The 26994-nt window shown below is 31.1% G+C and overlaps 1 protein-coding gene across 3 annotated transcripts in view; it reads right to left on the bottom strand.

Annotated features, from left to right (window-relative positions):
• Window positions 1-1087: 1087 nt before the first annotated feature.
• The window catches only part of LOC134728087 (TBC1 domain family member 10A-like), a 30409-nt gene continuing 4502 nt past the window's right edge, over window positions 1088-26994 (bottom strand). For 2 of the 3 annotated variants that reach the window (XR_010108766.1, XR_010108765.1), the window contains 8 exons: window positions 26543-26642; window positions 23441-23548; window positions 22307-22413; window positions 20279-20459; window positions 19479-19553; window positions 13549-13663; window positions 10599-10859; window positions 1088-6618 (listed from right to left, as the gene is read on the bottom strand). Coding sequence is in view for 1 of the 3 variants with exons in the window: in XM_063592492.1 (XP_063448562.1) it covers window positions 6499-6618; window positions 10599-10753; window positions 13549-13663; window positions 19479-19553; window positions 20279-20459; window positions 22307-22413; window positions 23441-23548; window positions 26543-26642 (961 nt within the window). In the remaining 2 variants the exon portion in view is untranslated. The remainder of the gene's footprint in view (window positions 6619-10598; window positions 10860-13548; window positions 13664-19478; window positions 19554-20278; window positions 20460-22306; window positions 22414-23440; window positions 23549-26542; window positions 26643-26994) is intronic. The other variant, XM_063592492.1, reaches the window with a different exon arrangement.

The following is a 26994-nucleotide window of genomic DNA, read 5'->3' as shown; positions in this document are numbered from 1 at the left end:
ACTTTGGTAAAAAGTCTTGCAAAGTTTTTTTATTTCCTCTCATGTGGGTCATGTCGAGCGTAGCTAGTATTCAAACAAAAGGCCGACTGCAAAAGTGGAAGGTCGCAGACCTCGGACAACCGCTAATTTGAACCCCAGCCTCCAAATTGAAAAGATAAAAAAAAATGGTTTTATAATTTAAAATTGCCGATAACAGCATGAACAGTGGAACTTAAAAGACTACTGACGTAGTTGACTACGTATTGACGACAAACAATATTCCTACGACTTTTGCAATTTGGGAAATCTAAACTACTTGTCTTTAGAGATTTTCAGCGATTAAACATTTTATACATTTGTTCTTATACAGCTAAGCCAAAATCTCAGGGGATAATAAACTACATAAAGATTCCTAACGTACCCTACTTCCTATGTGCAACATCAAAACTTTTGGATAAATCGACGATCATTTAAAGTTTTTCTGATCATATTTTTTGTAATCAAGAATTAAAAGTATGAAAAAACTGTCCAATTAGTTATAAATAACATAACATCCAGCTAGATAATAACAATGGCACATATTTCAGCATTTATTTGGTAAAACAAAACTCTATGGTGCTCACATAGGGCAGCTTATCTGCCTAAAAATACCAAATCAATGTGTGATAAAACAAAATCCTGAAATGTTTTAAAATACTTCTTTTGTTCACAATTTCGAAGGTCTAAGAAACTCTATATGACTTCCAAGAAAACACAAACAAAATAGACGATTAACAACACAACTCGTTTATTCTTCTTTGTATTGTACAGTCTAGCTTTTGAGATTGAGTTCTGAAGATCTAACCAGAGAGTGTATCTCATTGAGTTCAGCCGTTCTAACAAAGGGCGTATCTAACAAGGAGTGTTGTAAATGTCTGATCTAGAGTAATGCTTCGTTAACAGCAAATGAGTAAGTTTTATTCAGACTGTTAGTCATTGAATGTCTTACAACAAAGTAGCACAAAAGTCATAAGAAACTACTAAAAAAATACTATATATCATTCATATACTAATACTCTGAAGGCTAAAGTATGAAATCAAATTTTAAAAAAAGTAATAAAAACTCACATTGATATAATTCAATTTTATTACATATCTTCGGTAGGTCCCTTGACATTTCAATTGGAATGGTAAAAAAGTGTACAGTAAATGACTATCATATAGTTTAATGTTTTCTGTTTGAAACTAAACATAACCCATTTGTATAAAGGTTGAACTAATAGCTACGCATGCATTTATAGATGTGTTCATTTAGGTGTCAGGAATAGAAAGTTTATATTTATAATTATTTTGCCTTTTTAGATTAACTTGTTGCATAAATTGTAATCCTTTATCAATCAGTCCCAAAGTATTATTATGACTTCTTTATAAGGTATAGCAATAGGCAAGTGTTTCATTAACAATAATTATCTTTGTAAACCTTTTTTTTAAACTATTCTATCGTCTGACCTTTGTATGGGAAACTTGTGTTTTGCTTCAGACCTTGAAAAAAACATAAAAGTAAATACAATCACTCCTTGATCCCTTTAGATTTAAGTGCTAGTCTTCCAAAGAATCAGGCAGTTGTGAAAACATGACAAACCAAAACCCACTGAGGTTAACATTAATTTATGTTCAAAATGTATAATGATGCAAAAATATACCAGTCGTTTCAATGTCCTGTTCTGGTAATTGGAGATAAATTTGGTTACAATGTACTAGAAATTGACAATTAAGGGGAGCTTACTCTGTAATTTGCTATCATTCTAACCAAATATAAAAAAGAATATGTGGTATGATTGCCAATGAGACAACTATCTACAAAAGACCAAAATGACACAAACAATAACAAAGTTTATCTAAAGATTTCTCAAGTTACCAGACACGCAGACACTAAAGACCTACCATTTCTAACTCAGGATGAGTGTTACTTCAAAATAGGATGGCTACATGTAGGTATGTGGGTTTTTTTACAGCCATGTTTTGATTTTTTTCAAAATTGCCTGATTCTTACAAAGACTGGCACTTAAAGTACAAAATTATAAGCAGAATTAGATTTTGCATTTAAGAAATCAATACCACTGTTGGAATTTCACAAAAGATGTGAATGTAAACAAAAGTATTTACAATTCATGCTTATTACAACATGAATCTCCCCAAATGAAATTATCATTAATTTTCCTTACAAATACTTACATCGACCAAATGTCTAATTCTAGTATGTTTCCAACCAATAAAATCATTGGGTGTTTACCATAAAAAAGGCATTTGCTGAACAGCTACTTTCAGATAGTTACCAACCAATCATTTCACTGTCTTTTTTTGAAATTTAAGACATGTTTGAGCATTTCGAACTAAATAAGTAACGACTGGCAGTATAAAAAACCTTGATAAAAGCATGCGCACCTAACATGATATATTTGTCTATTAGGCATGCAATTCAAAATGGACCAATAAAAAAGGTTAACCTGTCAACACAGGTTATATCTTCAACAACATATACAAAGGCAAATAGGCAGAACAAAAAAAAATAATTTTGGATCCTCAATTCTTACAATATACCATACAGAAGGATGGCAAAACAAAATTATCCTGACAAAGATTATCATTCTGACCAAAATAAAAGCAAAATTTCAAAAGTATATGCAATCTAAGGGTAAAATGTTTCTTACACGGATAGTCGTGAGAAAAATCAAGTTAAAAAAGAAAGTTCACAGACCAATATATGAAATCTCATAATTTAAATATTGTTGCCTTTAACAAATCAAATTAAATCAAACAAGAAAAATAACAATAAAAATTACATTATAATTATTGAAGACTTGTACAAATAGCACTGATATCAATAAACATCCATCCATAATCCATACATCAAAACCATTCATCCATCTAATATATCAACATATTATATACAGAAACAAAATGTATGAACTAGATTATCAGTGTATCATAGCCATAAAATGTTTTCAATGTTTTCCTGAAGAAATAAGATAGTCAAATTAAACAGTTCATTTATGTCATATTAAATTGATGCTTTTGTTAACCATAAAATACAGATATAAAGAAAATTGTTGACTAAATATATTCCTTATGTTTCTGTCTGGCTAGTCCAACAATTACAAAGACTGACTGCCCATGTTTTTTTCTAAAGCATACACAATGCTTATACATGATACAGAAAAGAGAAATTCACCTACAAAATCAAAACTTACCACTGAAATGGGATTTTGATCAGTTAAGGCTCTTTTTTATAAAATCAGAAGTTATTTTGTGAATTTATTATTGTTTTTGAAAGAAGGGACAAAAATGCCAGACTAATTATTTTGATTTCAGGGGAAATGTATATACAGATAAAAGGATCATATATCAGTACACAAGTTCTTATTAGTGTGATACTGACCGAAACGTATTATACCATAATTGGCCAATGTTAGTATTTGTAAGGAATTCATTATAAACATCACAATAATTTCTGAATTTTCAATGGTTAACAAGTTAAAGTTGTGCAATTCAGCTTATTGTTTGAAGTATATAATTGAAAATCATAACACAGTTGTATCAATTACCGATCAATCTAGCAACAATTTGAAGTAAAATTGATATCATTTTCAATCTTTCATTTGTAAAGATTCTGTTTTCATCTTTTCTTTAAAATATTCTATCTGATTTATGTATCATTATTTAAATATGAGACACACTTGACTGAAACATCTTTCATGTTGTATATCAATAGTTACAAGCAAATAAGTAGTTATTGCACACCAAGATTTTTTTGTTTTTGTTAATACTTATCCTTTTCATGTATTAGTACCAGCAGAATATAACTTTAGTGGCTACAACTCACTGACAAGTACCTTTATCAATAAGTACCAACAGAATATAACTTTAGTGGCTACAACTCACTGACAAGTACCTTTATCAATAAGTACCAACAGAATATAACTTTAGTGGCTACAACTCACTGACAAGTACCTTTATCAATAAGTACCAACAGAATATAACTTTAGTGGCTACAACTCACTGACAAGTACCTTTATCAATAAGTACCAACAGAATATAACTTTAGTGGCTACAACTCACTGACAAGTACCTTTATCAATAAGTACCAACAGAATATAACTTTAGTGGCTACAACTCACTGACAAGTACCTTTATCAATAAGTACCAACAGAATATAACTTTAGTGGCTACAACTCACTGACAAGTACCTTTATCAATAAGTACCAACAGAATATAACTTTAGTGGCTACAACTCACTGACAAGTACCTTTATCAATAAGTACCAACAGAATATAACTTTAGTGGCTACAATACACTGACAACTAAGTAATTTTCTAATAAAAGCACCATTTAAAATGAGACAAACATGACTGATTATATATATTAAAATGAAATATCACAGTTCAAGTTGTGTTACCATAGTAACATAATAACAATGGAACACAAAAATACATGGACAATAAAATGATCAGAGTTTTAGGAAATGTACACTAAACCAACATACCAGCCTTTTACCTGAGGTAACATGAGTAACTCTAAAATCCTATTTATTAGTAAACATATTATACAGCTAGTGTAGGTCTCAATTATCTCAATCATTTATTCTTGATTTAAGCAGATAACTCTGAGTAAGTAAATGCCTGAAAGAGTAGGAATTACATACATAACTTATAATAGCACTAACCTTAAACATTTATAACAGATTTCTGTGATAAATTTATTGTTTCCACGAAAAACAATAAATATTCAATAACTGCAGATAAATATTCGTTAAGTTAAGGAACATAGCTAATACCCCTCATATCTTCTGCATCTCTTCTTTTTATTTAAGATCAATTGGAAGCTTGTGTCAAATTTATATATCAGCCTGTATGAAACAAAAGTATCCTACTTCTTTTCAAATGAATCTTTAAAAGACATTTTCAAAGAACATAGAACTTACAATAGCTACATTTAAGGCTGACATAAAGGGGTTAATTTTTGCGACCAAATTCAAAAGAAAACCAAGCTTCAATTATAAAGGAAGTAGTATTAAAAAAAAGAAGAAGACTTCTACCAAAAACATCCACTGAACTTGACTGGCTAAAAAATTGTGAAAGGGTTAAACATGATTTTGAAACAGTCCATAAATTTTTTCTACATCTATTCTACTATCAAAGGTATAAAAATCTAAATAATATAGATTCAAAGATGTAAGTTACTGCTTCTTAGTATGATCTGTTACTATGGTAACAGAGTACATAAAAAAAACAAAATTGAATAAAATATCATTCTGAAGAACCATACTTGTAACTATGAACACAATATTTATAACAATATTAAGGAGATCATTTAACACATAACATTGGTCAAAATGGTAATAATTGGGGAAACACTGTAAAATGGGAAACTTATAGACACACTATAACAAATGTTTTACAAATAACCATTGAAAGTACCAGAGCAGAACAGTAATAACTGACAAAAAAAAGTTACAAAAAATGTTTCCCCTTTAGTGGAAGTGCTGTACACTTTTAAGCACTTGACAAACCATAACAATCTTAATATAAATAATGCATGCCCATGAAGCTGAAAGAATATAATCCCTCTGTCTCTATGTCAAACATACTGGCACTTTCATTACGTTATTACAAGGCAAGCTCCAATAAACATGTGCTAACCAACTAAATGTCTACTGATGGAAAGCTGTATAACAGACAATCATACCACATCTACATGCTCCAATAAACATGTGCTAACCAACTAAATGTCTTCTGATTGAAAGCTGTATAACAGACAATCATACATCTACCATCTACATTTTCATGTTATGATTTAGAAACAGAGATAACAAACTTACCTTGATCAGCTTATGAGCTAATTCCTTTATAAAAACAGACAATTGCATTGCAATATCATGTTTAGTTTATCTGATGTTGATGTTTTACTTACCATTAAAACCGTGATGGAGTTTTTCTGTACATTTAAGTGTTATTTAAAGTATGACAGTAAAGTTCTGTTTTCCACTGAGCACAGGTTGTGTACATAATACATTCTATCTATAAGAAAACAACACAATTTCTCTCTCAGGACAGGTGTGTTATGTAAGTACCGTAATATAGAAGCTCTACAGGCTATTTCAACATTGTAACTTATGCTATCACTGATGCCAAAAACTATTTTCAAATGCATAAATAAATAATCATTTAAGTACAAAGCCTAAATTACAAAACAATTTCATCCAATAATATCATTACCCTATATACCAACATGTCACATGACATAGGTCAAATGACATAGGCTGTGATCACATGTCTTTCATGTGTACCTCTTGATTCATTATTTATGTCACATGGCTTGTGACCATTGTTAATTGACATTGTGATCACATGACCTTTGACTATGGTTTACGCCAATCAAATGCCTTGTATTTTGTTGTGTGTTGATCACATGTCCTTTGACTAAAGTTTACGCCAATCAAATGCCTTATATTTTGTTGATCATATGATTTCTTATTGAGTCTTATCTATGTTTATGTCTGCCTGGTTTATCTCCATTTAATTCTTTTGTCTTTTGTCTCCGTTGTATTTGTTTTTGATGCTCCTTTTCCATATCTCTTTCTGTTATATTGAGCCGTAATGACTGAAAGGAAACCATCATAAATGTGTTTTACAAATATTACTGATTATAATTTCACTGATATTTGTCAATTATATATCTAAATTAGTCTTTAAGTAAAAGTAACAATAAACAATGGTCTGCTACTAAACTAATCTAATAAACAATGGTCTGCTACTAAACTAATCTAATCAACAATGGTCTGCTACTAAACTAATCTAATCAACAATGGTCTGCTACTAAACTAATCTAATCAACAATGGTCTGCTACTAAACTAATCTAATCAACAATGGTCTGCTACTAAACTAATCTAATCAACAATGGTCTGCTACTAAACTTATCTAATCAACAATGGTCTGCTACTAAACTTATCTAATCAACAATGGTCTGCTACTAAACTAATCTAATCAACAATGGTCTGCTACTAAACTAATCTAATCAACAATGGTCTGCTACTAAACTAATCTAATCAACAATGGTCTGCTACTAAACTAATCTAATCAACAATGGTCTGCTACTAAACTAATCTAATCAACAATGGTCTGCTACTAAACTAATCTAATCAACAATGGTCTGCTACTAAACTTATCTAATCAACAATGGTCTGCTACTAAACTTATCTAATAAACAATGGTCTGCTACTAAACTTATCTAATCAACAATGGTCTGCTACTAAACTAATCTAATCAACAATGGTCTGCTACTAAACTAATCTAATCAACAATGGTCTGCTACTAAACTTATCTAATCAACAATGGTCTGCTACTAAACTTATCTAATCAACAATGGTCTGCTACTCAACTAATCTAATCAACAATGGTCTGCTACTAAACTTATCTAATCAACAATGGTCTGCTACTAAACTTATCTAATCAACAATGGTCTGCTACTAAACTTATCTAATCAACAATGGTCTGCTACTAAACTTATCTAATCAACAATGGTCTGCTACTAAACTAATCTAATCAACAATGGTCTGCTACTAAACTAATCTAATAAACAATGGTCTGCTACTAAACTAATCTAATAAACAATGGTCTGCTACTAAACTAATCTAATAAACAATGGTCTGCTACTAAACTTATCTAATCAACAATGGTCTGCTACTAAACTTATCTAATCAACAATGGTCTGCTACTAAACTTATCTAATCAACAATGGTCTGCTACTAAACTAATCTAATAAACAATGGTCTGCTACTAAACTAATCTAATAAACAATGGTCTGCTACTAAACTTATCTAATAAACAATGGTCTGCTACTAAACTTATCTAATAAACAATGGTCTGCTACTAAACTTATCTAATAAACAATGGTCTGCTACTAAACTTATCTAATAAACAATGGTCTGCTACTAAACTTATCTAATAAACAATGGTCTGCTACTAAACTTATCTAATCAACAATGGTCTGCTACTAAACTTATCTAATCAACAATGGTCTGCTACTAAACTTATCTAATAAACAATGGTCTGCTACTAAACTAATCTAATAAACAATGGTCTGCTACTAAACTAATCTAATCAACAATGGTCTGCTACTAAACTAATCTAATCAACAATGGTCTGCTACTAAACTAATCTAATCAACAATGGTCTGCTACTAAACTAATCTAATAAACAATGGTCTGCTACTAAACTTATCTAATAAACAATGGTCTGCTACTAAACTAATCTAATAAACAATGGTCTGCTACTAAACTAATCTAATCAACAATGGTCTGCTACTAAACTAATCTAATCAACAATGGTCTGCTACTAAACTTATCTAATCAACAATGGTCTGCTACTAAACTTATCTAATAAACAATGGTCTGCTACTAAACTTATCTAATAAACAATGGTCTGCTACTAAACTTATCTAATAAACAATGGTCTGCTACTCAACTAATCTAATAAACAATGGTCTGCTACTCAACTAATCTAATAAACAATGGTCTGCTACTCAACTAATCTAATAAACAATGGTCTGCTACTCAACTAATCTAATAAACAATGGTCTGCTACTCAACTAATCTAATCAACAATGGTCTGCTACTAAACTAATCTAATCAACAATGGTCTGCTACTAAACTAATCTAATCAACAATGGTCTGCTACTAAACTAATCTAATCAACAATGGTCTGCTACTAAACTAATCTAATAAACAATGGTCTGCTACTAAACTAATCTAATAAACAATGGTCTGCTACTAAACTTATCTAATCAACAATGGTCTGCTACTAAACTTATCTAATCAACAATGGTCTGCTACTAAACTTATCTAATAAACAATGGTCTGCTACTAAACTTATCTAATAAACAATGGTCTGCTACTAAACTTATCTAATAAACAATGGTCTGCTACTCAACTAATCTAATAAACAATGGTCTGCTACTCAACTAATCTAATAAACAATGGTCTGCTACTCAACTAATCTAATAAACAATGGTCTGCTACTCAACTAATCTAATAAACAATGGTCTGCTACTCAACTAATCTAATCAACAATGGTCTGCTACTAAACTAATCTAATCAACAATGGTCTGCTACTAAACTAATCTAATCAACAATGGTCTGCTACTAAACTAATCTAATCAACAATGGTCTGCTACTAAACTAATCTAATAAACAATGGTCTGCTACTAAACTTATCTAATCAACAATGGTCTGCTACTAAACTTATCTAATCAACAATGGTCTGCTACTAAACTTATCTAATCAACAATGGTCTGCTACTAAACTTATCTAATAAACAATGGTCTGCTACTAAACTTATCTAATAAACAATGGTCTGCTACTAAACTTATCTAATAAACAATGGTCTGCTACTAAACTAATCTAATAAACAATGGTCTGCTACTAAACTAATCTAATAAACAATGGTCTGCTACTAAACTAATCTAATAAACAATGGTCTGCTACTAAACTAATCTAATAAACAATGGTCTGCTACTAAACTAATCTAATCAACAATGGTCTGCTACTAAACTTATCTAATCAACAATGGTCTGCTACTAAACTTATCTAATCAACAATGGTCTGCTACTAAACTAATCTAATCAACAATGGTCTGCTACTCAACTAATCTAATAAACAATGGTCTGCTACTCAACTAATCTAATAAACAATGGTCTGCTACTAAACTAATCTAATAAACAATGGTCTGCTACTAAACTAATCTAATCAACAATGGTCTGCTACTAAACTAATCTAATAAACAATGGTCTGCTACTAAACTTATCTAATAAACAATGGTCTGCTACTAAACTTATCTAATAAACAATGGTCTGCTACTCAACTAATCTAATAAACAATGGTCTGCTACTAAACTTATCTAATAAACAATGGTCTGCTACTAAACTTATCTAATAAACAATGGTCTGCTACTCAACTAATCTAATCAACAATGGTCTGCTACTAAACTAATCTAATAAACAATGGTCTGCTACTAAACTAATCTAATAAACAATGGTCTGCTACTAAACTTATCTAATAAACAATGGTCTGCTACTCAACTAATCTAATCAACAATGGTCTGCTACTAAACTAATCTAATCAACAATGGTCTGCTACTAAACTAATCTAATAAACAATGGTCTGCTACTAAACTTATCTAATAAACAATGGTCTGCTACTAAACTTATCTAATAAACAATGGTCTGCTACTAAACTATCTAATAAATCAAATCAAATTAACAATTAAACATGTTTTTGCACTGAAGTTATAACTATTTGATCAAAAGATGTTTTTGTTCTTACATTATCACAATTTAATCATAAATGTTATAAACTTCACTTTATTCACCATATTCATGTTATAAAGCTTTTAAAGTCATTGAAACAAACAAAAGGATAACATTTGATGATTGTAATTTCATATTATAAAGGTTATGAAATTCATTAAAAATCTAGTTTGATCTGAAGTAAAATGTTGAGGAACAAATCATCAACTTAAAAACAAATAAGTTCAAAATCTGCATGTCTGGATTAAAATGTTGATAAATGATAATGGTACCATACCTCTTGCACTAAGTATTCTTCCTCTAATGTCTGTATCGGTAGTCTTCTTAATTTCTCCAGAGTTTCATACATTGTAGGACATTGAGATAAACACCCTGGTTCTCCAAGTGCTATTCTGAACAGTACTAAAGCTACCCTGAATACAACCTTGACACCTGAAATATAACAATGTTCTAATTGTAGGACATTGAGATAAACACCCTGGTTCTCCAAGTGCTATTCTGAACAGTACTAAAGCTACCCTGAATACAACCTTGACACCTGTAAAATAACAATGTTCTAATTGTAGGACATTGAGATAAACACCCTGGTTCTCCAAGTGCTATTCCGAACAGTACTAAAGCTACCCTGAATACAACCTTCACACCTGTAAAATAACAATGTTCTATTACATTACCTTGACATCTAGAAATAACAATGTTCTCTTGAAACTATTCTGAATATATAACTTTGACATCTAGAAATAACAATGTTCTCTTGAAACTATTCTGAATATATAACTTTGACATCTAGAAATAACAATGTTCTCTTGAAACTATTCTGAATATATATAACTTTGACATCTAGAAATAACAATGTTCTCTTTCAACTATTCTGAATATATAACCTTGCACGCTAGAAATAACAATGTTCACTTGAAACTATTCTGAATATATAACCTTGGACGCTAGAAATAACAATGTTCTCTTGCAACTATTCTGAATATATAACCTTGCATGCTAGAAATAACAATGTTCACTTGAAACTATTCTAAATATATATTCTTGACCTCTAGAAATAACAATGTGTTCTTGAACCATTCTGAAAATATAACTTTGACCTCTAGAAATAACAATGTGTTCTTGAAACTATTCTGAATATATAACTTTGACCTCTAGAAATAAGAATGTTCTCTAGAAACTATTCTGAATATATAATCTTGACCTCTAGAAATAAGAATGTTCTCTAGAAACTTTTCTGAATATATAATCTTGACCTCTAGAAATAATGATGTTCTCTTGAGTTACTCTGAATAAATTTAATGCTACTTTGATTATGATTTGACATAAGTAATGAAAAGCACTTCTCTCTGACCTTTTCTGAATAGCACAAAGGCTACAAGAATATACTTGACACATACATCATGTACATGTAGATAATAAATAATGTGAAGAACTATTCTAATTTCAACCAACACTTTGAGTATAACCAGACCTTGTATGGTCCAACTTGCAAAATTCTAAGTTATAAAAATGAAAACAAAGCAATATTTGATGATAACGTAGAACTAATTCTTCCAAAAAATTAACACAAGGATGTATAAGACTACCATTAAACCCTAGAACATAAAGATTATTCTCAAAAACAAAAACTAACTTTTTCTCAAATTTTTTCTTATTTAAATTTTCACTTACCATAATAAGATCTGTATATTCCCTATTAGTACAAACCTATTTGGCCTCAGAAATCAAAAAAAAAAATACTACTTGTGGAAAACTACCACTTTAATTCAAGACATTTCTAGTTGTGTGTTTTAGTTTTATGTATGTTTATGGAAAACCTGTTTCTTTTATCAAGTTGAAGTTGAAAATATTTGTAAATGATTATAGACACTTCACCAGTATAAAATCAGCCAAAATAACAAATGGAAAAGTTGAGTTCGTCATTTACCAGAAAAAGGTATTGTAAATTGTAATAAACATGTTGAGAGTGTGTGGAAATGCCATACTTCAAAGATATTACAAAAAAAATACCTAGATGAAAAGTAAAAACATATGTGTCAGTTGCTGAAAAAATAGTTAGGTAAAAAGCAGGTTTTGATGAGCATGTTGCACCAAACTGAGTTGAAACCCTGTATTTTTGTTTACGTTGAGATACATTTTGCACTGAACTGAGTTTGAAACCCTGTAATTTTGTTTACGTTGATGGATATTTTAGACCAATGTGAGTTTGAAACCCTGTAGTTTTGTTTACGTTGATGGACATTTTACACCAATGTGAGTTTGAAACCCTGTAGTTTTGATTACGTTGATGGATATTTTACACCAATGTGAGATTGAAACCCTGTAGTTTTGATTACGTTGATGAACATTTTACACCAATGTGAGTTTGAAACCCTGTAGTTTTGTTTACGTTGATGGATATTTTACACCAATGTGAGTTTGAAACCCTGTAGTTTTGATTACGTTGATGGATATTTTACACCAATGTGAGTTTGAAACCCTGTAGTTTTGATTACGTTGATGGACATTTTACACCAATGTGAGTTTGAAACCCTGTAGTTTTGATTACGTTGATGGATATTTTACACCAATGTGAGTTTGAAACCCTGTAGTTTTGATTACGTTGATGGATATTTTACACCAATGTGAGTTTGAAACCCTGTAGTTTTGATTACGTTGATGGATATTTTACACCAATGTGAGTTTGAAACCCTGTAGTTTTGATTACGTTGATGGATATTTTACACCAATGTGAGTTTGAAACCCTGTAGTTTTGATTACGTTGATGGACATTTTACACCAATGTGAGTTTGAAACCCTGTAGTTTTGATTACGTTGATGGATATTTTACACCAATGTGAGTTTGAAACCCTGTAGTTTTGATTACGTTGATGGACATTTTACACCAATGTGAGTTTGAAACCCTGTAGTTTTGATTACGTTGATGGATATTTTACACCAATGTGAGTTTGAAACCCTGTAGTTTTGATTACGTTGATGGATATTTTACACCAATGTGAGTTTGAAACCCTGTAGTTTTGATTACGTTGATGGACATTTTACACCAATGTGAGTTTGAAACCCTGTAGTTTTGATTACGTTGATGGACATTTTACACCAATGTGAGTTTGAAACCCTGTAGTTTTGATTACGTTGACGGACATTTTGCACTGAACTGAGGATTGATTATGTTAATATACATTTTGCACTGAACTGAGTTTTGATTATGTTGGTAAATATATACTAACCTTCACACAGAAACATGTCCCATACACGTAATACACATCCCCATGGCAACGTTCTAGTAAACACACACATAAACCACTCAGTCATATATAATATTGGCTCCATTTTCTGCTTTTTCTGAAAAAAAATAGGCATTTGAAATTTGAACTAATTCATCAAAAAGGACTTTGAAATTTAAATGCATCTAAAAAGGACTAACTGTGTAAAATATCCTTAATGCAGTCAGTGATACTACATGGTACAAGTTATTTTTATTTTCTTGACGAAGTAAACATTGATATACTTATATCAGTAAATTTTTAAGATACTTATAAGTGTATTTTATATATGGCTCAAAAGTGTCCCTTAGACATTCATACCTTTTTACTTCAAGTAAACAAGTCATACTATCTTCTTTTCTTGAATTTCAAATGACTTCTTTGCTCTAATAGAATTTTAAATAGTCTGTCCTTTGCAGTTGTCTTTACTAATCATGTAAATGTAATTTAATGGACAATTAAAATCTCATTTGTCTGTAAGCTTCAAAAACACTGCTCATTTCATTTGATGTGTTTTATCATTTGATTTTGCCATTTGATTAGGGACTCTCAGTTTTGAATTTTACTCGGAGTTCAGTATTTTTGTGATTTTACTTTTTAAAAGCCTCCAAGGGACAATTTTTTAAAGGGGCTACTTCAATACTTAACTGATAGGGGGTGCCACTGGGGTTGTTACCCCACCCTTTTCATATAATTTAGGTTTTAAAAAATGTATACCTTTTCATATATTGTGTAGGTAAAAATGTAACCTCTTCCCGTATTGTTTGGGTTTTATGTAATGTTTATTGTAACAGTGGAATACCAAAGTATCAAAAGAGAAAAAATGTTTGATAAAAACATATACCGGAACACCAAGAAAGATGACAGGTGAAAAAATTCTTGGAACTTTATTTACCTTATAATGTATTTTGGATGATTTTCCAAACCTATTCACATATTTTAAAGTTTCAAAGGAGACCTATTCCAACAACAAATCCTATCACCTTGTGTATAGGAAGTGACCCCCTTGAAGTGCAATTAGCTTCTTCATTGTTCTTTGTTGAATTAATGAGATGAAACATTGTTTTCTAATAATTTTTATGAGCTAACCAGAAAACAATCATCTAAGGCAATTTTTTACATCTCAAAACATGAGAAGTTAAGAGATTGTAAAATAAATTACTTAAAAGTAAACCATATAAGAAAATATGAAAATAAAAAATTTACATAATATCTATACTACTTTAAGTTCATAAAAATAACTTGTATAAGTAGAACCCTTGACTGTAATACAAAGTACCTATCAACTAGATGTCTGTCATGTTCACATGATGTTTCTGGTATCTCTATAAAATTGAGAATGGAAATGGGGAATGTGTCAAAGAGACAACAACCCGACCAGATAAAAAAACAACAGCAGAAGGTCACCAACAGGTCTTCAATGTAGCGAGAAATTCCCGCACCCGGAGGCGTCCTTCAGCTGGCCCCTAAACAAATATATACTAGTTCAGTGATAATGAACGCCATACTAATTTCCAAATTGTATACAAGAAACTAATAAAAAAATAATACAAGACTAACAAAGGCCAGAGGCTCCTGACTTGGGACAGGCGCAAAAATGCGGCAGGGTTAAACATGTTTGTGAGATCTCAACCCTCTCCCTATACCTCTAACCAATGTAGAAAAATAAACGCATAACAATACGCACATTAAAATTCAGTTCAAGAGAAGTCCGAGTCTGATGTCAGAAGATGCAACCAAAGAAAATAAACAAAATGACAATAATACATAAATAACAACAGACTACTAGCAGTTAACTGACATGCCAGCTCCAGACTTCAATTAAACTGATTGAAAGATTATGATTTCATCATATGAACATCAGGCACAATCCTTCCCGTTAGGGGTTTAGTATCATACCATCATAACATATATGAGAAGAACATAACCCGTGTCATGCCAACAACTGTTTTTAGAATAAATGTCTTTAGTTCCGACGCAAAGACCATATCAGTGACTCAATATTAACGCCAAAATATGCAATCTTTAATGACTTGACAACAGTATCGTAATTATATCCCTTCTTAATCAGTCTATTTAAAGGTTTTGTAAGTTTCTGAGGTGAATACTGACACCTTTGTGCTTTATAAAGAATATTTCCATAAAAAATTGGATGTGAAATACCTGAATGTATAAAAAGTTTGCATGTTGAGCTATATTTACGAATGATGTTTTTATACCGATGATAAAATTTAGTAAAAGTTTTGACTAGTTTGTGATATCGAAAACCCTGGTGTAATAATTTTTCAGTAATACATAAATTTCTCTCGTTAAAATCTAAAACATTGTTACAAACACGAGCAAATCGTACAAGTTGAGATATATAAACACCGTAAGATGGTGACAAGGGAACGTCACCATCTAAAAACGGATAATTATAGATAGGAAATGAAAAATCATCCCTTTTATTATAAATTTTAGTATTCAGCTTTCCGTTAATGATATAGATATCAAGATCGAGGAAAGGGCAGTGGTCATTATTAGTATTAGCTTTATTTAAAGTAAGTTCTGCGGGATAAATTTCATTAATATACATACTGAAGTCGTCATTATTGAGAGCCAAAATATCATCCAAATATCTAAAAGTATTATTAAATTTGTTTATCAGATGTTGTTTTGATGGGTCTTTGCTTATTTTTGTCATAAATTGTAACTCATAACAATACAAAAAGAGGTCCGCAATAAGTGGTGCACAGTTAGTCCCCATTGGAATTCCGATAATCTGACAATATACGGAATCCCCAAAGCGAACAAAAATGTTATCTAGTAAAAATTCAAGGGCATATATAGTATCAAAGCATGTCCAATTAACATTGTTTTTTGTTTATTGCTACTAAAAAATGACCTAAAAGAGTTTTAACATATATATTCACATTCTGATTTTTTGAATGCCCATTTAATTAGGTGTGTGAATTTTTTCTTAATATGAATGTGAGGCAATGTGGTATACAGGGTAGAAAAATCAAAACTTTGAACAGATTCAAAATCACCAATATGAGCATGCAATTTATCAAGTACTTCCAACGAGTTCTTGACACTCCAAAAGTAATTTATTCCACTATTTTCGAAGGCCTTATTTGAACAATTTATTATAAGGTTTTTAATTGTACCAAGTGTGCTGGTAAGAAGAATAGACAATTTAGTAGTTGAACAATGGCTTGAAGACGAAATAAATCTATATTTGTAAGGGGTTTTGTGTAGCTTTGGAAGCCAATACATAGCTGGGACTTTCATTGTATTTGGCTCTGCTTGTAAAGCGGTGGCTAAAAGTTTATGTTTGTTACAGATTTCGTTTTCTGAAAATGAAGTCAGTTGGAATGTTGGTGAATTGGTGATTTCGTTTTTCAGAACCTCAATGTAAAATTTACGTCAAACAATAATAATATTGTTAGCAGCTTTATCGGCCGGGACAAAAACAAATTCCTTGGCTAGTTCTTTTAGTTTATGTTTGATACGAGAAATAGGTTTATTGTGGTTATTGTTAGTAGTAAAATGTTCTTTAAAATGTTGAATACGTATATCAACTATCTTCATTACTGAATTAAAAAAAGAGTCCAAAGATTTTTTGTCAGCTTTTTCCCATTTTATCCATTTCATACAGTAAGTATGGAGTGAGTCGTGGATGATATTACGACACTCATTCCAATTAATAATAGACGGGGGACGATATTTAGGTCATTAACTGAGGAATGATTTTAACTCTCGGTCTTGAACGATGTTCAGATCTCCTGTTATAACATGGGAAATGGGTCCATAAATATATGCGGAATTACTGCAATTACATGAAGTAGGTGTATTTTCACTGATATTAACATCTTTACATAATTGACTATAATTAAACACAAATTTCCGGGTAGATTTCTTGTAAATATAACAAATAAGAGGTAGCTCAGTATTGTCAAAATAACCAGGAATTTGATCTTTAACAGAATGGTCGTTAAATATACCGGCAATATTTACAAAATCAAAGCCTTTATTGACATAATTAATTTTAATAAAATGTTTTTTATGATCTTCAGGGCGATCAATTTTGGGAAATAATTTAGAATAACAATATGCCATAATAATTTGAACAATTTCATACTTAGGACTGCTATATGAAATTGTGTTGCAATCCTCCAAAATTTTATTTAACTGATTAACCGGTAACGAACAGAGTTTTGTTAACAGATAATGTCTGCCGTTGTTTTTTGAAATAGAAATTAGGTCCGAAATATTGGTATGATTGGCCCGAAATTTTCTTTGATTGCGATTTGTTCTACGACCGTGAGAACGGTTTTTACGAACAGTTTTAGAAACTATATCCAAAATGTTAACGGAATTGGTTCTAGATATATTACCAATTCCCATGATATTATCATTTAGACCGAGAGGGTAAACTGTCTGTAATTTTTTAATCCAATTTAATTCAATTATTTTCCGTGATCGTACAAACTTTGAATGCGATTCACCAGGCTGCTTATTTACTACTTCTAAAGGTTGAACTGCTAAATATTTAAACGGATGGTTGTGCTTCTTAAGGTGTTAGTAAATGATACTTTTGAATTTATTTGGTCTTTTAAAACGATACAGATGTTCTTGAGTGCGTTTAGATAAATATCGTCCAGTTTCTCCTACGTACTGAATACCACACCCCGGTTTGTTTCATGTGAGTAAATAAATAATACTGTTTGTATTTCAAGTTATTTCAGTTTCAAAATTTAAAGAAAATGTGCGACCATTAAACGTGGACCTTACCGTATTGTTGGTGGAAAGACGGGGACATGTAAGTCATTTTTTGGCATGACACTTATCGATAGAAGGGTAACCACGATCCTGCTAGCTTTATATCCCTTATAAATCAGGTAATTATATTTCTTAATTTGGCATTTTTTTTTTTACATATATGCCTAGCGTGATTCAGTTTTCTTGCATATGATCATATATATATATATATATATTCAAAAAAGCAAATTTACAGATCTAACATTGTTGGGTTGATGTTTAGACGAGTTGTATATACATTATGTACACAGCCATGTATCACCATCATTGATGCCGATCCGATGGATACATCTGTTGTAGGGTTGTCACTGACTCAGACGTACTTATGAATATAATTATTTTCTGTGACTGTATCTTACATTAATTTGTGGGATCCTTTACTATAGATAATTTAGCTGATCTGTAACAATAACATCTTCATGCCTTATATATCATGTACTGTAGTACGCCGCTAGATTAAAACTGACGTGGAAAGGTAACACATGGCCAGCGAAAGCTCTTTTTTTAAGAGCCCAGGTGGTCGTGTGGTCTAGCGGGACGGCTGCAGTGCAGGCGATTTGGTGTCACGATATCACAGTAGCATGGGTTTCGAATCCCGGCGAGGGAAGAACCAAAAATTTGCAAAAGCAAATTTACAGATCTAACATTGTTGGGTTGATGTTTAGACAAGTTGTATATATATATATATTCAATTACAGACTTTTCTCTCAAAAAATCACTAATCATGTGATCTATAATTACTTACCAGATATTTCAATATCATCTTTTTTCTTAGTTACTAAATAAATGTCTGCTTATCAACTTTTTTGTGTTTCTAAGGTTACTAGCCAGATGTTTGTGAACTGTTACTATGGTTACTTTCCAGATAACATGCATTGACTTTTTCCTGTTTATTTCCTGTTGCTATAGTCACTTAACAGATGTATGATTATCTTTTTCCTGTGTCCATGGTTACTAACCATATAGTTGTGTTTTGACTAGTTATGTTTCTATGATTACTAACCATATAGTTGTGTTTTGACTAGTTATGTTTCTATGATTACTAACCATATAGTTGTGTTTTGACTAATTATGTTTCTATGGTTACTTACTAGATGTTTGTGTATTGGTAGAGAAGTCTTTTTCAGTAAACCAAACAGAACGTCTCCATCTACTTGTACAGCTTCCTGAAATCATGATTGAAATGGAAAGTTATCTACTATTCTAATAAATAATCTATTATAAATAAACCCATGCTCTAAATCCAATAAAATTAGTTTGCATATGCGTATATTGACTACTGCAGAATAATGAATTTTATCAAATTAGCATGCATTTAATAAATTTGATTAAACTTAAAACACTTCCAACCTCTTAAATGATGCACATGTTGTTATCATGACTGTACCATTCGAAACTGACATATTTGACCTAGATACAAAAAATGTTCATGCTGGCTGTTCAAAACTTCAAACTTCTCCTTCTGAAAAATCACATTGCCAGTTGTCATGATTGTTTGCTTGTTTACAAAAAAATATGGGAGGTTAATGGAAGAGCCTTCACAAATGCTCAACACTTATACAAATCAAATATAGAAATTACCTTAATTGTCCTAATCAGAATCGAAATAACTGGTCTATCGCTCCGGCAAAAATAATCACGAATATAATGCCTACCCATGTTAAAACTGCACTAAAGTAGCTTGCATCAATTATTTCTTAATTGCCAGGGCTCTAATAACCAGGCAGTTATTTCACACAGATAGATACTCAATATCTAGATATATAAACCTACCAAATCAGGGCTATAAAAACCTGTTAGTTTCTCGTAACCTAGACATATATTCCTACCATACCAGATGTGAGATAACAAAAAAACTCTATTTCTAGACATGTATCATGTAAATACCTACCAAACCAGGGCTGTAATACCCAGGCAAATACTTCTCACAAATAGATACTAGACACCAGAAAGCTTGCTCAGCTGGCATATGCATTAGTAAGATAGCTGCTATTGGTCCCTGAGCTTGGCAGTACCCATCATGTGGATTGTGTATTGTGTAAGCTTTCAAGATCCAGAATAAATCTTCTTGGCTAAAATAAACAAACATGAAACTATAAATTGTCTTAGCTGAAAGAAACCATATATCAGTGTTCTCCCCAGGCCCTTAAAGGACCACGGGCCCGCGATGTATAATTTTTTACCGCGGTGGTATCGTTCTTGCCGCGATGTATAATTTTTCTCCGTGGTGCTAAAGTTTTCAACCGTAAATCGGTAGTTTGAGACCACTTGTTAAACTGTCTGTGAAAATTGACCATTTCTAACCAGTTTAATCCAGTTCTGACAGGTAGATTGTTTACACCACGTGACCTTTTGAGGTAACCATGATGATTGGATTAATCGATATACATGATTCTTTTGTGTTTTACTAAATTAAGAGATCATAATTTTAATAACAGACTTGTGAGGGACAAGCAGACATTTGTTAATGAACTCTATTACGCCAGTGTTTATCAAAATAATTTGCCGGTTTGAAATTAATTGTGGAGTTACTTCCCCTGAATTTGCTTATTACAAATAAATGCTCCTCAAATAGAATTTCCCTTTGAAAATAAAAATAAAGTTCAAATTGAATGCAGAATTATATTAGAATGTTACATTAAGGATAAATACTTCCTTGAAACATACCAACAAAAATGTTTTGCAAATTATTTTTCAGAATCATACCTTTATTAATGCACAGACATATTATTTTATATTGGTATGTTTGCAATTTAACTGGCTGTAAGAGGGCTTAAACATCAGTAGCAATGTAGCATAGTTCTTAACTAAAATAGAACTAGTTTATAGATAAATATAAAATATTCCTTCATGTCAGTAACAAAGTATAAACATAAAAAAATAATTCTGTTGATGTTAAAAAGAAACAGGTGTAAAACTATGGAAAATAGTTTTTAATTTACTGAAGGTTCTGTATCAAAGTTTAATCTTGTTCAAAGTTAATTGTTATGGTCAAATCTAACATGGGGAATGTGTAGTGTAACTACAAGTATCAGGACAAAATGGCTTGATCAAAATATAAGAAGTGACTTTAGTTTAAAGGCTAATTGTGCTTTCTTTTATTTATTCTTCAAAGATATCAAAGTATACAAACTGTTCATTGATTTACTTTTTCTACTAATAATTTTCTGACCCAAAGTCCATACAACACAGTACCACAGTAAACAAAACAAAGACAAAAAGGTAATGACAAAAACTAACAAGAAAAAAATAAGCGACGCAACGCGACACAAAATATTGCAAAATTCATTTCGTAACGCGTTACCCTGGTGCTATCCAAAAATCCTGGGGAGAACACTGCATATATGAAACTATAAATCCTATAAGCTGAAATAAAACATACATAAAACTACAAATAATATTGTCTAAAATAAAACATACATAAAAGTATAAATACACTTGGCCAAAGAAAAAAATAATTGAAAAATATACTATTTCTTTCTGATAGGCTGATAAGCAAAAGGTATGTAAACATATTTTGACAATTTTATCTAACATATCTGGGTTTTTTTGTTCATGCATCCTTGTAATATAATGGAATTTGCTGTGACTGTCATCCACTTGAGAGGTTTAGCACTATAAAACCAGGTTCAATCCACCATTTTCTACATTTGAAAATGCCTGATCCAAGTCAGGAATGTGACAGTAGTGGTAAATTTGTTTGATGTGTTTTATACTTTGAGGTTGCCATTTCATTAGGGACTTTCCGTTTTGAATTTTCCTCAAAGTTCCGTATTTTTGTGATTTTACTTTTCCCTTTAAAAAGGTGTTTAATCCTATAGTATTATACCAATAACCTGCTCTGGAGGTAAAGGCATTGATTATAAGATTGGATTGTAAGAGTTTCATCGTTTCTAGGGTCAAAGGTTATGGTACATACCCATGTCCTCCTCGAGCTGTAAACATTTCATGAGCTGGGAATTGTCTGTGTAAATCTTTTTTGATATCATCTTCCCACTGAGGTTTAATAGGTCTTTTTAAATACTCCTGTAACATATTACAACATTAAGATGTAACTTTGTCTGTCAGTATATTCATGTAGTTGCATTAAGTTAAGATGCTTTTTTTTTACATTTCACAAAATATCATTTGTGTTTGGTAGCCATGTCCAAACCAATTCCTCATGAACAATAGGGGCTCTTATCATTTTTCAAACTTATCATAGCATGTATCAAATATCACTTTATGTCTTCCTGCATTCTGTTCCATTAGGAATTTACTACCACATAAATACTGCCATGCCCTTGACCTCAGGGAAGGGGGAATACCTTTACCTGATATCTTCCTGCATTCTGTTCCATTAGGAATTTACTACCACATAAATACTGCCATGCCCTTGACCTCAGGGAAGGGGGAATACCTTTACCTGATATCTCCCTGCATTCTGTTCCATTAGGAATTTACTACCACATAAATACTGCCATGCCCTTGACCTCAGGGAAGGGGGAATACCTTTACCTGATATCTTCCTGCATTCTGTTCCATTAGGAATTTACTACCACATAAATACTGCCATGCCATTGACCTCAGGGAAGGGGGAATACCTTTACCTGATATCTCCCTGCATTCTGTTCCATTAGGAATTTACTACCACATAAATACTGCCATGCCCTTGACCTCAGAGAGGGGGGAATACCTTTACCTGATATCTCCCTGCATTCTGTTCCATTAGGAATTTACTACCACATAAATACTGCCATGCCCTTGACCTCAGAGAGGGGGGGGGGGAATACCTTTACCTGATATCTCCCTGCATTCTGTTCCATTAGGAATTTACTACCACATAAATACTGCCATGCCCTTGACCTCAGAGAGGGGGGATACCTTTACCAGATATCTTCCTGCATTCTGTTCCATTAGGAATTTACTACCACATAAATACTGCCATGCCCTTGACCTCAGGGAAGGGGGAATACCTTTACCTGATATCTCCCTGCATTCTGTTCCATTAGGAATTTACTACCACATAAATACTGCCATGCCCTTGACCTCAGAGAGGGGGGAATACCTTTACCTGATATCTCCCTGCATTCTGTTCCATTAGGAATTTACTACCACATAAATACTGCCATGCCCTTGACCTCAGGGAAGGGGGAATACCTTTACGACATCTTTCTCTTATCTGAAAAATAAATAGACATCTGACTAAAAACATACTATTGCATCATATTGTATCAGACTAAAAACATACTATTGCATCATATTGTATCGGACTAAAAACATATTATTGCATCATATTGTATCGGACTAAAAACATATTATTGCATCATATTGTATCGGACTAAAAACATATTATTGCATCATATTGTATCGGACTAAAAACATACTATTGACTAAAAACATACTATTGCATCATATTGTATCGGACTAAAAACATACTATTGCATCATATTGTATCAGACTAAAAACATACTATTGCATCATATTGTATCGGACTAAAAACATATTATTGCATCATATTGTATCGGACTAAAAACATACTATTGCATCATATTGTATCGGACTAAAAACATATTATTGCATCATATTGTATCGGACTAAAAACATACTATTGCATCATATTGTATCGGACTAAAAACATACTATTGCATCATATTGTATCGGACTAAAAACATACTATTGCATCATATTGTATCGGACTAAAAACATACTATTGCATCATATTGTATCGGACTAAAAACATATTATTGCATCATATTGTATCGGACTAAAAACATACTATTGCATCATATTGTATCGGACTAAAAACATATTATTGCATCATATTGTATCGTACTAAAATATATTATTGCACTATATTGTAACAGGCATGACAAGGAAATATTTATTTTAATTGCAAGTAATTCCTTTATACATGTTATATATCGTGTATATTTTCCACACCAATTTACATGATTTAGATATATTTTACATGTTCATTTGTTATAGACAACTTGTTGAAGGCTTCGTGTTTCTCTTTATGCATGTAATGTCTCTCTTGGTTATTTTAGTCCTTGGCTTGATGTCATGTTGACTTTTACTACACATCTCTTTTAATTCATATTCCAGTTTAATAAACACTTCTTATATAATTACAACATGTTTAGATGAAGTGAAATTTTTTATCATTGGTTTTATGATATGTCTAGTTCTTCAATTATGAATTCTGGTCCATCTTAAATCTGGGGGATGAGATAGATTCAGTGTGGCTGGATGAGTAGAATTATTACAATATAATTTTCAAACGTAATATAAAATAAATTAAACGTAGGTTAAAGAAAGTTCATAATATGATTGATTTAATTGATTAATCATGTTAATATTAAATATCAAAGTAAACATGTAAATAAAGTAAGAAATTTGTATTAATAAAAATATAAAATATATTTGTTTTACCTTTTTAAATCTTTTACTCATACATTTTTTACCTTTTTAAATCTTCTACTCATATATTTTTACCTTTTTAAATCTTTTACTCATACATTTTTACCTTTTTAAATCTTTTACTCATACATTTTTACCTTTTCAAATCTTTTATCCATACATGTACATGTTTTACCTTTTTAAATCTTTTACTCATACATTTTTTACCTTTTTAAATCTTTTACTCATAAATTTTTACCTTTTTAAATCTTTTATTCATACATGTTTTATCTTTTTAAATTTTTTATTCATACATTTTTTACCTTTTTAAATCTTTTACTCATACATTTTTACCTTTTCAAATCTTTTATCCATACATGTACATGTTTTACCTTTTTAAATCTTTTACTCATACATTTTTTACCTTTTTAAATCTTTTACTCATAAATTTTTACCTTTTTAAATCTTTTATTCATACATGTTTTATCTTTTTAAATTTTTTACTCATACATTTTTCACCTTTTTAAATCTTTTACTCATACATTTTTTACCTTTTTAAATCTTTTACTCATACATATTTACCTTTTTAAATTTTTTACTCATGGTCCGAGCCCACAATTTTTGTAACTTGATTTTCCTTGTTCACAAATATAGTCTCTAGTGTTAACAGTGGGTTACTTGCCATTAATTTAAATACCCCTTCCAAATTAATTTCTCCATGTTTAATGCCTCAAATTGTGAGTAAGGGGGTGAAATTACACTGTGAAAAAATTTGGGTCCAGAATTTTAAAGGAAAGTAGTGATTTGGTCCAGGTGAAAAAGGTTGAAATATAGCACTTCGGAAGCTGTCAAAAGATTTCAAGACGCCCTAATGATAAAATTGTCCATATTTTGAGTTAGAGACGATGAAGTTTTCTATAATTTTGATAAAAGGAGTAAGTTCGGTAAGGGCCATATTTGGCCCCAATTATAAAGTTCATAGTTACAAGACAATAAAATGTTTTAAGTTGCCTTAAAGACATGTTAGAAAGTTAAACAGAACTGTTTTTGTCAAAGTTTAATTCTAACACGTTGATTTTTACATCCAAAAAAGGTCAAAATAAGGGATTTTGGTGAAATTTGACAAAATCAGCTACATTTCAACCAAATGAAGGACCAGGAAACATAGAGCGCAGGCGTCGACAAGCTTAAGATTCAAATAAGATATGTGAAATGTCTTCATTAACATTATTTTAAAAGATCTTTGTTGTCGACCCATGCACTCTATGTTTCCTGTCCAATTATCTATGGTAATTTTCCCATTTTCATTGATTTTTTTGTGAAAAATCAATCTGAGTACAACTTGTGACGTCATAATGAAACGCAGAAATGTAAAATTTTCAACAAAATGGTTTATATCCCAGCTAGTAAATGTATTAGCTGTAATTTATCTTGATATTGGTCGATAAATCTGAATTTGAAATTTACGCTAAAAAAGGGGGCCATTTTAGGACCTTATCGAACATACTCCTTTGTCCCAAAAGTAGTACAACACACTGTAAAAGTTTCATTGAGAAAGCGCAGGTGGGATTTTTTTAATTTTCATTTATGTTCTAAAAGAAATGCACTACGAATTAATTGTGTTCTCGGACCTCATACATTTTTTACTTTTTAAATCTTTTACTCATACATTTTTTACCTTTTTAAATCTTTTACTCATACATTTTTTACCTTTTTTAAATCTTCTACTCATATATTTTTAACTTTTTAAATCTTTTATTCATACATGTTTTACCTTTTTAAATCTTTTACTCATACATTTTTCCCAATTTTCAAACATTTCCAGCCATTTCATCTCTCTTTTCCTTAATTTCTCAAAAGAGATCCTGTGTTCACTGAAAATAGACAGTACAACCATTCACAGTATATATTTACAAAGAGAATTGTCTGATTGTAGAGAGTTTAAACATACTTTATTTCACCATCATGACCATGTTCACAAAGTAAAATTGATTGGACAGCAGTAAATCATACTTTCAAACTCCTCTAGAGGCCCTGAATGCTGTGTTATCATGGTTATACATGTTATAATATACATGTACAAATGTATGTATCAAATTTAACGAAGGCATAAACAGACGTCCTGCTGGTATAGGTTACCATTTCATATCTTAAGTATGGTTTATATACATGAATACACAGAATTTTACTGAGGTCAAATATCAATGGGTCAGTAATTTTCATCCT

Source organism: Mytilus trossulus, chromosome 8 (genome assembly GCF_036588685.1).
Source record: "Mytilus trossulus isolate FHL-02 chromosome 8, PNRI_Mtr1.1.1.hap1, whole genome shotgun sequence".
In the NCBI taxonomy this organism is placed as follows: domain Eukaryota; kingdom Metazoa; phylum Mollusca; class Bivalvia; order Mytilida; family Mytilidae; genus Mytilus; species Mytilus trossulus.
Note: the sequence above shows the minus strand (reverse complement) of the source record. Positions and strands in the feature narration are given on the sequence as shown.